The sequence below is a fragment of the Pan troglodytes genome, chromosome 19 (genome assembly GCF_028858775.2).
Source record: "Pan troglodytes isolate AG18354 chromosome 19, NHGRI_mPanTro3-v2.0_pri, whole genome shotgun sequence".
NCBI classification, from domain to species: Eukaryota; Metazoa; Chordata; class Mammalia; order Primates; family Hominidae; genus Pan; species Pan troglodytes.
This window is the reverse complement of record NC_072417.2, coordinates 24950294-24963750: the sequence shown is the minus strand read 5'-3', so window position 1 is coordinate 24963750 and position 13457 is coordinate 24950294. Positions and strand designations below refer to the sequence as shown.

Sequence of the window (13457 nt, the reverse complement as noted above, 5' to 3'; positions counted from 1 at the left end):
CCCTTCTCTACTAAAAATACAAAATTAGCTGGGCATGGTGGCACATGCCTGTAATCCGAACTACTCGGGAGGCTGAGGCGGGAGAATTGCTTGAACCCAGAAGGCGGAGGTTGTGGTGAGCTGAGATTGCACCATTGCACTCCAGCCAGGACAACAAGAGCAAAACTCCGTCTCAAAAAAAAAAAAAAAAAAAAAAATTAGCTTGGCATGGCGGCCTGCACCTGTGGTCCCAGCTACCAGGGAGACTGAAGTGGGAGAATCTCCTGATCCCAGGAGGCAGAGGCTGCAGTGAGCCAGGATTGTGCCATTGCTCTCCAGCCTGGACGACAGAGTGAAACCCAATCTCAAAAAACAAACAAAAAAAAGAGGCTGGGCACGGTAGCTCACGCCTGTAATCCCAGCACTTTGGGAGGCCAAGGCTGGTGGATCACAAGGTCAGAAGTTCAAGACCAGCCTGGCCAAGATGGTGAAACCCCATCTCTACTAAAAATACAAAAATTAGCCAGGCATGGTGGCAGGTGCCTGTAATCCCAGCTACTCGGGAGGCTGAGGCAGAGAGTTGCTTGAACCTGGGAGGCGGAGGTTGCAGTGAGCTGAGATTGTGCCACTGCATTCTAGCCTGGGTGACAGAGCAAGACTGCATCTCAAAAAAAAAAAAAAAAAAGCAATAAAACAAGTTCGTGCAAGGCTTTTCCACTATAAAGGAATCCTCTTCTCTTTTTTCCCTCTAGATACTTGTGTCCTTTTGTTCCTTTATGTTCATGGTTTTGTGTCTTGGCCACAGCTTTCCAGGCTAAATAACTGTGATTCTTCCTGCATTGATTGATCTGAGATATTTTGCATACTTACTGGTCTGGAGAAATTTTTTGTAACAGACCTCAAAGCATATCTTGGTTTATTTTAGCCCTGCGGGAGGCAAGAAGCCTACAAACTGCTACTTCTGGACACTGACTGTTGATGATATGATGCTTTCTCTTGATTGATGGTTCTCCTGTCTTCATTCTCCAGATATGACTCCCTGCATGTCTCCTCTGCCACATGACAGTCCTTTAATAGAGAAGCCAGGCTTGGGGCAGATAGAGGAAGAGAATGAAGGGGCAGGATTTAAAGCACTTCCTGGTAAGGGATTAAACATTTGTAAAGTATTTGCATCCTCCCTTTCCATATCATACCCTATTTTACAGCTATCCCCTACTGACCCTACCTTAGCATGTAAATGGGCTTGCTTTCTGTAGCATCTCATGTTTTGAAGTCTCCTCACCTTCACATGGCACAGATAGCAGCTATTCCTTGGTTTAGTTTTAGCATGGGAAATGACTGGTGAATGTTCCTCAGCACTTTAAACACCCAGTGCAGATAAGGTTCGTGTGTCTTTCAGATTCTATGGTGTCAGTAAAGAGGAAGGCTGAGAACATTGCTTCTGTGGAGGAAGCAGAAGAAGACCTGAGTGGGACCCAGTTTGTGTGTGAGACAGTAATCCGATCCCTTACCTTGGATGCTGCCCCAGACCACAACCCTCCTTGCAGACAGAAGTCCTTGCAGAGTGAGTGTCCTTGCATTTCCCCTACCTAGCAGGGTGGCACCTGAATTGTGACTGCCAGACTTGACTAGTTAGATGTGCTCTTCTTCACTGAGACTGAAGGGAGAGTGATCTTAGTTAGAAGTTCTGATCTTGGCGGGGCGTGGTGGCTCAAGCCTGTAATCCCAGCACTTTGGGAGGCCAAGGCAGGCGGATCACAAGGTCAGGAGATCAAGACCATCCTGGCTAACATGGTGAAATCCCGTCTCTACTAAAAATACAAAAAATTAGCCTGGCGACGTGGCGGGCGCCTGTAGTCCCAGCTACTCGGGAGGCTGAGGCAGGAGAATGGCATGAACCCGGGAGGCGGAGCTTGCAGTGAGCCAAGATTGCGCCACTGCACTCTAGCCTGGGCGACAAAGCGAGACTCCGTCTCAAAAAAAAAAAGAAATTCTGATCTTGTTTGTGTCTTTAGACTCTACGTATGCTACCTGACTGTTCTAATTAGAGCATCAGGAGTAAAGAAGCCATCATACTCATTTCTCCATCTTCTCAGGGGCAGAATTACAGCTGCATTCCACAGTGGAATAGCAGCCAGTTGTGCTGCCTGGATTCTGCAGTAAGGAATCTTCCTGTAATTTGACAGAGCTCCTTAGCAGAGACCCCTATGGGTAGCTGAGTTGTCTGCTTTCTCCAAGGGCAGCAGTCCCAGAAACAGTGGATAGAAGCAGGAGTACCAACAAAGTTTCTCAAGGTTAAATTCTGCTGTAATAAATACCTTTATAGGCCGGGCACAGTGGCTCACCCTTGTAATCCTAGCACTTTATGAGGCTGAGGCGGGTGAATCACCTGAGGTTGGGAGTTCGAGACCAGCCTGACCGACATGGAGAAACCCCATCTCTACTAAAAATACTAAAAATTAGCCAGGCGTGGTGGCTACATGCCAAGGATTACATGCCTGTAATCCCAGGTACTTGGGAGGCTGAGGCAGGAGAATCACTTTAACCTGGGAGGCGAAGGCTGTGGTTAGCCGAGATGGCGCCATTGCACTCCAGCCTGGCAACAAGAGTGAAACTCCGTCTCAAAAAAAAAAAAGGAATAAACACCTTTATAACAGAAACTTCTAGGTATCAGATAGATAGAACCAATAGCATATATTTTAAGAAGTATCCAAAAATTCAAATATACTATGTCAAAATAATATTGGAGAATCTCTTTATTATAATCAAATTTGACCTATATCTTTAAATATTATTTATCTTACTTTTGTTTAAAGTATACATGTAAGGCCAGGCGCAGTGGCTCACGCCTGTAATCCCAGCACTTTGTGAGGCCGAGACGGACAGATCACAAGCTCAGGAGTTTGAGACCAGCCTGACCAACATGGAGAAACCCCATTTCTACTAAAAATACAAAAATTAGCTGGGCGTGGTAGCGTGTGCCTGTGATCCAGCTACTCAAGACGCTGAGGCAGGAGAACTGCTTGAACCCGGGAAGCCAAGGTTGCAGTGAGCTGAGATCGCACCACTGCACTCCAGCCTGGGTGACAGAGCGAGACTCCGTCTAAAAAAAAAAAAAATAAAGTGTACATGTGGCCAGGTGCGGTGGCTCATACCTGTAATCCCAGCACGTTGGGAGGCCGAGGTGGGCGGATCATGAGGTCAGGAGATGAAGACTATCCTGGCTAACACGGTGAAACCCCATCTCTACTAAAAATACAAAAAATAAGCTGGGTGTGGTGGCGGGCGCACCTGTAATCCCAGCTACTTGGGAGGCTGAGGCAGGAGAATGGTGTGAACCTGGGAGGCGGAGCTTGCAGTGAGCTGAGATCATGCTACTGCACTTCAGCCTGGGCAACAGAGTGAGACTCCATCTCAAATCAATCAGTCATGTATATCTTTATATTTTTTTCCACATGTGTGTACAAATACATAACAAAAAGGTCTGGAAAGACAGTACCAAAATGTTCACAGCTGTTATTCTGATAGGATTTATGGGTAATTTTTTTTTTTTTTTTTTTTTTGAGATAAGGTCTCACTCTCGCCCAGGCTAAAGTGCGAGTAGCAAGTTTATGGCTCATTGCAGCCACAACATCCTGGGCTCCCCCTACCTCTGTTTCCCAATCAACTGGGACCACAGCCACATGCTACCACAATGAGCTAAATTTTTTTTTTTTTTGTAGAGATGGGATTTCGCCACGTTGCCCAGGCTGGTCCCAAACTTCTGAGCTCAAGCAGTCTGCCTGCTTTGGCCTCCCAATGTGCTGGGATTTTAGGCGTAAGCCACCACACCTGGCCTGGGTAGCTTTTTTTTTTTTTGGGGGGACACAGTCTCTGTCGCCCAGGCTGGAGTGCAGCAGCGCGGTCTCGGCTGACTGCAACCTCTGCCTTCCCAGGTTCACACCATTCTCCTGCTCAGCCTCCCGAGTAGCTGGCACTACAGGCGCCCGCCACCATGCCCGGGTAATTTTTTTGTATTTTTAGTAGAGTTGGGGTTTCACTGTGTTAGCCAGGATGGCCTTGATATCCTGACCTCATGATCTGCCCACGTTGGCCTCCCAAAGTGCTGGGATTACAAGCGTGAGCCACCGTGCCTGGCCCTGGGTAGCTTTTTTCTATCCTTTTTTACCCCCTCAAACATGATTGGCCAGTTTTCTCCCATGACTGCATCATCTTTGTAAAGAAGAGGAGGAGATAGACATATAATCCTGCAATACTCATCTCCTAACTTTTTCTCTTTTTATAGCACTGTTAGTGTATCAGTTTTGGTTTAAACTCTACTCAGTATATTAACCATCACATAAAAAGGAAAAAAGGGATGGAGCTGCCTCCTTTTATGATTCATAGAGCTTCTTGGAAACCTGAGTGTTTCTGCCTACCTTGTTTCTGTGAGCTTTGATTCTATTTTGTTTTGCATAGTCTTCAAACTTAGAATATGGTCATAGTTCCAGAACCAGCCCTTCCCATTAGTTCTTCCCTCTCCTCTGGCTTTCATAATTCTAGCTGGTGATCCACAAGGCTTTACCAAGTAAGGATAGTACTTAGGCCTGCTTTTAGCTTCCACCTTAAAATTGGTTGCTTTCATCCTTTAGTGACATTTGCCTTGCCTGAAGGACCACTTGGAAATGAGAGGGAGGAGATTATCCATATCGCAGAGGAAGAAGCTGTCATGGAGGAAGAGGAGGATGAGGAGGATGAGGAGGAGGAGGAGGATGAGCTCAAAGATGAAGTTCAAAGTCAGTCCTCTGCTTCCTCAGAGGATTACATCATCATCCTGCCTGAGTGCTTTGATACCAGCCGCCCCCTGGGGGATTCTATGTACAGCTCTGCGCTCTCACAGCCAGGCCTGGAGCGAGGTGCTGAAGGCGAGCCTGGGGTTGAGGCTGGGCAGGAACCAGCTGAGGCTGGGGAGAGACTCCCTGGAGGGGAGAACCAGCCACAGGAGCACAGCATAAGTGACATCCTCACGACCTCACAGACTCTGGAAACAGTGCCCCTAATCCCAGAGGTAGTGGAGCTTCCACCGTCACTGCCCAGGTACCACTCACAGCCCCCTCAGCTGGGGTGTTCTTCAGAGGAGAAATAAAGAGAGGAATCGACCTGATCTCAAAACCTGATTTTTCCTCAGTATGGAAAGAGACTATTTTCCATAGTAAAGTCTGAATTTAGATGAATAAAAGTTGTATTTCCCAGTATTTGTGGATTCTGGATTTAAAGAAATATTTGTTTTAGTTGGCCTTAAATTATCCGAGTATAGTCTGTCTGCTTATATTTTGATTATTGAGAGCTTGTTGTGTTTTTTTTTTTTTTTTGAGACAGGGTCTCAGTCTGTTGCCCAGGCTGGAGTGCAGTGGCACAATCTTGGCTCACTGCCACCTCTGCCTCTGAGGCTCAAGCAATCCTCCCACCTCAGCCCCCTGAGTAGCTGGGACTATAGGCATGGGCCACCACACCTAGCTAATTTTTGTATTTATTGTAGAAGCGGGGTTTTGCCACGTTGTCCAGGCTGGTCTTGAACTCCTGGCCTTAAGCGATCCAACTGCCTGGGTCTCCCAAAATGCTGGGATTACAGGTGTGAGCCACTATGCCTGGCTGAGAGCCAGTTTTTAAACACAAACATCCCTGGACCTTCCCTCCTTGTTTTATTGACTCTTCAGTAAAGGCAGCAAAAACTCAACCCAAACAGTCATAATTAGGAAGTTAAATCCATTATGGGAAAAAACACTATAAAACCAAACAAATTATTTTTAATTCTCTGGTGAATCTATCTGAATCATTCTTGTCTCCTAATAGTAGGGAAAATGCTGGAGCCTTGACTATAATGTAAACCATTCTCCCCAAAAGCTAGACATTTCCGTTTATTGACACCACTTGATGTAGGTGGGGACATGACCAGACTGAAGCCAACATTTCTAGCTTGCCTGTGGCTAAAGAGGAAAATGGGGTAGAATGTAGCCCTTATGATGGAACCCTAAATCCAGACATGTGATCTGGATCAGAAATGTGAAGCCTCTGTAGAGAATTTGGCACTGCTGTGCTGTGTTTACTATTTCTCCACTGTTGCCATAAGTGCCTTTTCAATTTACTTTCCATATTGTGTCTTTCTGAAAGGAGCTCTCCTTGTGTACATCATCATGGTTCCCCAGGAGTGGATTTACCAGTTACCATACCAGAAGTTTCTTCAGTCCCTGATCAGATCAGAGGAGGTAATGATCAGCCTAAGCTTTTTCTCTTTTTCTCTGCTCCTGTCTAATGGAAACCAGGTATAAATAGCCTCTCTCTCTTCGTGATTCTTGGTGGTTTTTAGAAACTTGCCCTTCACAGGCCGGGCGTGGTGGCTCACACCTGTAATCCCAACACTTTGGGAGGCCAAGGCAGGCGGATCATAGTGTCAGGAGTTCGAGACCAGCCTGGCCAACATAGTGAAACCCTGTCTCTACTAAAAAATAGCAAAAATTAGCCAGGCATGGTGGCGGGCACCTGTAATCCCAGCTACTTGGGAGGCTGAGGCAGGAGAATCACATGAATCTGGGAGGCGGAGGTTGGAGTGAGCCGAGATCACACCATTGCACTCCAGCCCAGGCAACAGTGCGAGACTCCGTCTTAAAAAAAAAACAAAAAAAAAAAACTTGCCCTTCACTCTCTCCATGCTCCTCCTGCATACTCTAATTTCTATTCTCTGGCTGAATATATTGTTAGACCTCATAGAGGTAGTGGAAAGAACACAGGCTTTGGAGCCAAACAATCTAGGTTCCAGCTCCATCTCCCCCTTTCCTGACTAGCAGTTCAGCAGGTTTCTAATGGCTGTGAGTCTGTTTTCTTACTACAAAATATATCAGTGTGTTAGGATTATAGAGTTGATTTTTCTGATTCAATAAACAATCATCTTGCATTGCATTTCTGGACAGTTTCTCCTTATCACTTAAACTACCCTTAAAACTTCCCAAATACTTTAAAAAAAAAAAAAAAAAAGACTTCAAACACTGTGATCAGATTGCCACCTGCCTCAATAATAGCCTTGCTGTGAGTTAGGAAACAGTAGGTGCTTATGGATGCTGCATCTAACCAACAGCTCTTTTGCTTTTAGAGCCCAGAGGCTCATCAGGACTTGTAAACAGCAGACAGAAGAGCTATGACCACTCAAGGTAACAACCTTGTGCAGTCTCTTTTTTCAGAAGCAGGTGGATATTCTTGTATTCCTTCTGCTTAAAAGAGCCTCTCACAGTATGTACCCATCTTCAGAGAGCAGAGAAGGGGAGCCTTTGTTCCGTCTTATTCTTGTTTCTTCTAAAGGCTTTGAGCAACACTGAACAAATGGCTAAAGCTGATGTTTAAGAGTGTTCTGTTTGGGAGGCCGAGGCGGGTGGATCATGAGGTCAGGAGTTCAAGATCAGCCTGGCCAACATAGCGAAACCCCATCTCTACTAAAAATACAAAAATTAGCCAGGCATGGTGGCGGGCACCTGTAATCCCAGCTACTCAGGAGGCTGAGGTGGGAGAATTGCTTGAACCCAGGAGGCGGAGGTTGCAGTGAACTGAGATTGCACCATTGCACTCCAGCCTGGCTAACAAGTGAAACAACATCAAAAAAAAAAAAGAGTGTTTTATGTTTCAGACAAGGAAATAATGTCCACAAATTACCTCACTCTTAGCACTGGGGAAAAGGTAGAAAGGTTAAGCCCAGTATACATTTAAATAATTTTTTCTTGGACATACCTGGTTCTCTGCTTCCACTCATATTAGGCCAGTGTCCAGAAAATCACATTTCCTTTGCAAGGTGTTTTCTCTGAGAGAATAATTGAGCAGACAAACTGTTAATATCCTTGTGTGTCCTCGATCACATTAATTTTCAGCTAGGAGTGAGAGCCGTCATGGTTACCAGAGTGGTGTGTTTCCTGCAGTGCCCCTATCTTGCACCAGTAGAGCTGGGCCCTCCATCAAACCATGATCTGTAGCTATAAAGCTGATAATGAAAGCAATTGTGTTCTCTTTTTCCATCTAATTTTTTCTCTTAAGGAAATCTTATTTTCTTCCAAGGATTAGAGCCCAGATTATCTTGTAAAAAGGTAATGATTTGTGTTTGTTTGGGGAGATAATTTGGTTTTCCTCTGCAGGCACCATCATGGGAGCAGCATTGCTGGAGGACTGGTGAAGGGGGCTTTGTCTGTTGCTGCCTCTGCATACAAGGCCCTGTTTGCTGGGCCACCAGTCACTGCACAGGTCAGTGTGTGTGTTTTATTTTCCTGAATCTCAACTCCATGTCACCAGTGAAAGTGATGGCATCTGTCTGGGTTGAAGAGTAACATGGCATTGTGGAAAGGGCATAGGCTTTAGATTTAGTCTTCAGTTAACACACAACACAACTCTGCCACTTATTTTTTTTTTTTTTTGAGACGAAGTCTCGCTCTGTTGCCCAGGCTGGGGTGCAGTGGCGCGATCTCGGCTCACTGCAAGCTCCACCTCCTGGGTTCACACCATTCTCCTGACTCAGCCTCCCGAGTAGCTGGGACTACAGGCGCCTGCCACTACACCCAGCTAATTTTTTGTATTTTTTAGTAGAGACGATGTTTCACCGTGTTAGCCAGGATGGTCTCGATCTTATGACCTCGTGATCTTCCCGCTTCGGCCTCCCAAGGTGCTGGGATTACAGGCGTGAGCCACCGCACCTGGCCAACTCTGCCACTTTCTAACTATATGACTTTAGCCAAGTTACTTAAGGGAAGAAAAGAGAAGAATGTATTATTGATGATCTATTAATATTTTCTATAGAGAGAAGCTATTCCAGGTGTTGGCACTATGGCATGAATAAAACACCAGTTCTTGGCCAGGTATGGTGGCTCTTACCTGTAATCCTAGTACTTTGGGAGGCCAAGGTGGGAGGACTGCTTGAGCCCAGGAGTTTGAGACCAGCCTGGGCAACATAGTGAGACCCCCATCTCTACAAAAAAATTTAAAAATTAGATAAGTATGGCCAGGTGCAGTGGCTCACACCTGTAATCCCAGCACTTTGGGAGGCCGAGGCAGGCTGGATCACAAGGTCAGGAGATCGAGACCATCCTGGCCAACATGGTGAAACCCTGTCTCTACTAAAAATACAAAAATTAGCTGGGCGTGGTGGCAGGCGCCTGTAGTCCCAGCTACTCGGGAGGCTGAGGCAGGAGAATTGCTTGATCCAGGGAGTCAGAGCTTGCAGTGAGCCAAGATGGCACCACAGCACTCCAGCCTGGCGACAGAACAAGACTCCATCTTAAAAAAAAAGTATGATGGCATGCACCTACAGTCCCAGTTACTTGGGAAACTAAGGTGGGAGGATCACTTGAGCACAGGAGGTTGAGGCTGCTGTAGTGAGCCACAATGGAGCCACTGCACTCCAGCTTGGGTGACCGAGTGAGACCCTGCCTCAAAAAACAACAACAAAAAAGACACTGAGTCTTGCCCAGAAACTATGGGAAACAAGTGAGGTGCATGGATACTTAAAGTACATAGTAAGATACTATGCTGGCCGGGTGTGGTGGCTCATGCCTGTAATCCCAGCACTTTGGAAGGCTGAGGCGGGTGGATCACAAGGTCAGGAGTTCGAGACCATCCTGGCCAACATGATGAAACCCCGTCTCTACTAAAAATACAAAAATTAGCCAGGCATGGTGATGTGTGCCTGTAATCCCAGCTACTTGGGAGGCTGAGGCAGGAGAATCACTTGAACCTGGGAGGTGGAGTTTGCAGTGAGCTGAGATTGTGCTACTGCACTCCAGCCTGGGCAACAGAGTGAGACTCCATCTCAAAAAAAAGAAAGATACTATGCCAGTGCTATCAGACAGATGAAACACTTCAGCCTGGTGTGCCCAAGTAAGGCTTTCTGGTAGATGATGCCTGAACTGAGTCCTAAAGGACGGAGTAAATGTTCATCAGGAAAGAGGAAGGGAAAGGGCATTGTAGACAGTGTAGCCAGTAAAAAAGACTTGGAAATGTGAGCATGGAGTGTGAATCCGGTCTAAGAAGAGGAGTAAGATGAAAAAAGACTGGCTGGGCTTGGTGGCTCACACCTGTAATCCCAGCAGGTTGGGAGGCCGAGGCTGGTCGATTATTTGCGTCCAGGAGTTCAAGACCAGTTTGGGCAACAGGGCAAAACCCTGTCTACTAAAAACATAAAAAATTAGCTGGGCATGGTGGTATACGCCTGTGGTCCCAGATACTCAAGAGGCCGAGGTGGGAAGATCACTTCAGTCCGGGAGGCAGAGGTTGCAGTGAGCTGAGATCACACCACTGAACTCCAATGTGGGTGACAGAGTGAGACCCTGTCTCAAAAAAAAAAAAAAAAACAAGGCCGGGTGTGGTGGCTCACGCCTGTAATCTCAACACTTTGGGAGGCTGAGGCGGGTGGATCATGAGGTCAGGAGTTCGAGACCAGCCTGACCCACGTGGTGAAACCCCATCTCTACTAAAAATACAAAAATTAGCTAGGCGTGGTGACGTGCCTGTAATCCCAGCTACTCAGGAGGCCGAGGCAGGAGAATCGCTTGAACCTGGGAGGCGGATGTTGCAGTGAGCCGAGATTGCACCACTGCACTTCAGCCTGGGTGACAGAGCGAGACTCTGTCTCAAAAAAAAAGAAAAAGAAAAAGAAAAACAGACCAAATATGTAGGCAGGATGCTGTGTTATGAGGTTTGGATTTTATTTTAAGGCTAATTAATAGGAGGAGCAATTGAAGGGTTTTAAGGAAGTGATTGACATGATGAGATCTGTTTTTAGTAAGATTACCGGCTACATTGTAGAGGCTGGTAGAGCCAGTAAAGAAATCCAGTTGGGCGTGGTGGCTCATGCCTGTAATCCCAGCACTTTGGGAGGCCGAGGCGGGCAGATCACGAGGTCAGGAGTTCAAGACCAGCCTGGCCAATATGGTGAAACCGCATCTCTACTAAAAATACAAAAATTGCCGGACGTGGTGGCACGTGCCTGTAGTCCTAGCTACTCGGGAGTCTGAGGCAGAAGAATTGCTTGAACCTGGGAAGCAGAGGTTGCAGTGAGCTGAAATCATGCCACTGCACTCCAGCCTGGGTGACAGAGCGAGACTCCGTCTCAAAAAAAAAAAAAAGGAAATCCCTAAGAGAATCCATGTATTGGTGGAAAGGAAGGGTAGAAAAGATAATTAAGAGATGGAAATGGCATAACTTTGAGATGATGATTAAGTGGCTAAAAAGAAGGATAGGCTGGGCACGGTGGCTCACATCTGTAATTTCAGCACTTTGGGAGGCCAAGGTGGGCAGATCACTTGAGCTCAGGAGTTTGAGACCAGCCTGGGCAACATAGTGAAACCCTATCTCTACAAAAAATACAAAGAAATTAGCCGGACTTGGTGGCGCACACCTGTAGTCCCAGCTACTTGGGGGGCTTAGGTGGGAGAATAGCTTGAGCCCCAGAGGCAGAGGCTGCAGTGAGCTGAGGTCATGCCACTGCACTCCAGCCTGGGCAACAAAGCCAGACACTATCTTGGGGTGGAGGGGAAAAAGTCAAGGATAAATCCCAAGTTTCTGGCTTAGTACCATTCATTAAGAGCAGAAGAAGAGAACTAGGTCAGTTTTGCTGGACAGTGTTGAGTTCGTGGCATATCCAGGTAAAGGTAAAGATATCCAGAGTGCAGCTGGATATATAGTTGTCCCTCAGTATCTATGACGGTTGGCTCCAGGACCCCCTGTGGGATACTGAAATCCATAGATGCTTAAGTCCCTTATATAAAATAGTGTAGTATTTATATATAACCTAGGCACATCTTCTTGCTTGCTTGTTTTAGTTTTTTAGAGACAGGGTCTTGCTCTGTCATCCAGGCTGGAGTGCAATAACTAGATTGTAGCTCACTGCAGCCTAGAACTCTTGGATTCAAGCAATCCTCTCACCTCAGCTTCTTGAGTAGCAGGGACTACAGGTGGGCACCACCATGCCTAGCTAGTTTTTTAAAAATCTTTTTGAAGAGATAGGGTTTCACTGTGTTGCCCAGGGCAACTAACTCCTGGCCTCAAAACAATCCTCCCGCTTCAGCCTCCCAAATTGCTGGGATGAGAAACTTGAGCCACTGCACCCAGCCCATCTCATATACTTCATCTCTACATTACTTACAATACCCAATACAATGTAAATGCTATCTAAATAGTTGTTATATGGTATTCGGGAATAATGACAAAAAAGTTTGTACGTGTTCCTTTTTTTCTCCCCAAATATTTTCAGTCCTTTGGTGACTGATCCATAGATGAGGAACCCACAGATAATGGCAAGCCAACGGTATCCATCCAGATCACAGGGGAGGGATTTGGCCTGGTGATACATGCTTGAGAGTCACTTGCCTACAGATTATAGCAGAAGCCATCTGATGGAATGAGATGATCCAGGAATAATGGGGAAAGCAAGAAGCAACCTTTAAGGATCAGGGAAAGGAATACTCTGAAAGAAAGCTGGGAACTAGGAGGAAAATGAAGAGAGAGAGTTCTATGCTGGAACTTAAGGAAGGTGTTTTAATAAGCGGGACATGGTCAACGGTGTTAGATGCTACAGAGAGATATGAACTGGTGGTGAGGAATTTGAGAGTAGAAGTACGCCACACTTTCAAATAGACAGGCTACAACAGGCAGAAGCTAGGATACATAAGACAAGAGGAAGCATTTTTAAAGTTGGGTGAGACTTTAGAGATGGGCAAGCCAGCAGTGAAAGAGGTTAATGATAAAGATGAGAAGACAGATTGGAGATGGAGAAAGATTTCTGAAGTGGTGAGAGGTAATAAGATACAATGCAAGGTACATTCCATTAACCTGCAAAGGAGGATGGATAATCTATTCTGAAATAAGAAGGTAGAATGGAACAGTGGAATCAGGTTTGGAGGGAAATGCTTAACATGTTTGCATACTGTTCTCATCTTTACATACTTTTTCAACAACCCTGCAAAGTAGGAGGTATGATATATCTTCAGTTCATAAAGGAATCGATAGCACAGTTGGTAAGTAAATGGAAGATTAGGGTTTGAGTCTAAGCCTATCTGCCTCCAAAGTTAATAATCTTTCTGCTGCACAGTTTCAGTATCCCCAGTCTGTGAAATTGGGATAATAACAGAACCAGAGGCCAGGCGAGGTGGCTCACATCTATGATCCCAGCATTTTGGGAGACCAAAGTTCAAGGATCACTTGAGCCCAGAAGTTCAAGACCAGCCTGGGCAACATAGGGAAACCTCATCTCTAGTAAAAAATTTAAAAATTTGCCGGGCATGGTAGCGCAGACCAGTGGTCCCAGCTATTTGGAAGGCTGAGGCAGGAGGATCACTTGAGCCCAGGAGGTTGAGGCTGCAATGAGCTGTGTTCACACCACTGCAAACCAGCCTGGGGAACAGAGTGACACCGTGTCTCAAAAAACAAACAAAACAACAACAACAACAAAACAAGCGTTTAAGGATTTAGGA

At 46.1% G+C, this 13457-nt stretch overlaps 1 protein-coding gene across 17 annotated transcripts in view; it reads left to right on the top strand.

Moving 5' to 3' along the window:
- Nucleotides 1-13457, top strand: part of NBR1 (NBR1 autophagy cargo receptor) — a 78279-nt gene that overhangs the window by 62177 nt on the left and 2645 nt on the right. For 11 of the 17 annotated variants that reach the window (XM_063798537.1, XM_063798538.1, XM_063798531.1 and 8 more), the window contains 6 exons: nucleotides 1009-1119; nucleotides 1379-1543; nucleotides 4611-5055; nucleotides 6130-6224; nucleotides 7106-7163; nucleotides 8133-8238. In XM_063798537.1, the coding sequence (XP_063654607.1) occupies nucleotides 1009-1119; nucleotides 1379-1543; nucleotides 4611-5055; nucleotides 6130-6224; nucleotides 7106-7163; nucleotides 8133-8238 (980 nt within the window). Of the gene's footprint in view, nucleotides 1-1008; nucleotides 1120-1378; nucleotides 1544-4610; nucleotides 5056-6129; nucleotides 6225-7105; nucleotides 7164-8132; nucleotides 8239-8787; nucleotides 8847-13457 lie in introns of all 17 variants that reach the window. The other 6 variants (XM_063798542.1, XM_063798543.1, XM_063798539.1 and 3 more) reach the window with 1 other exon arrangement.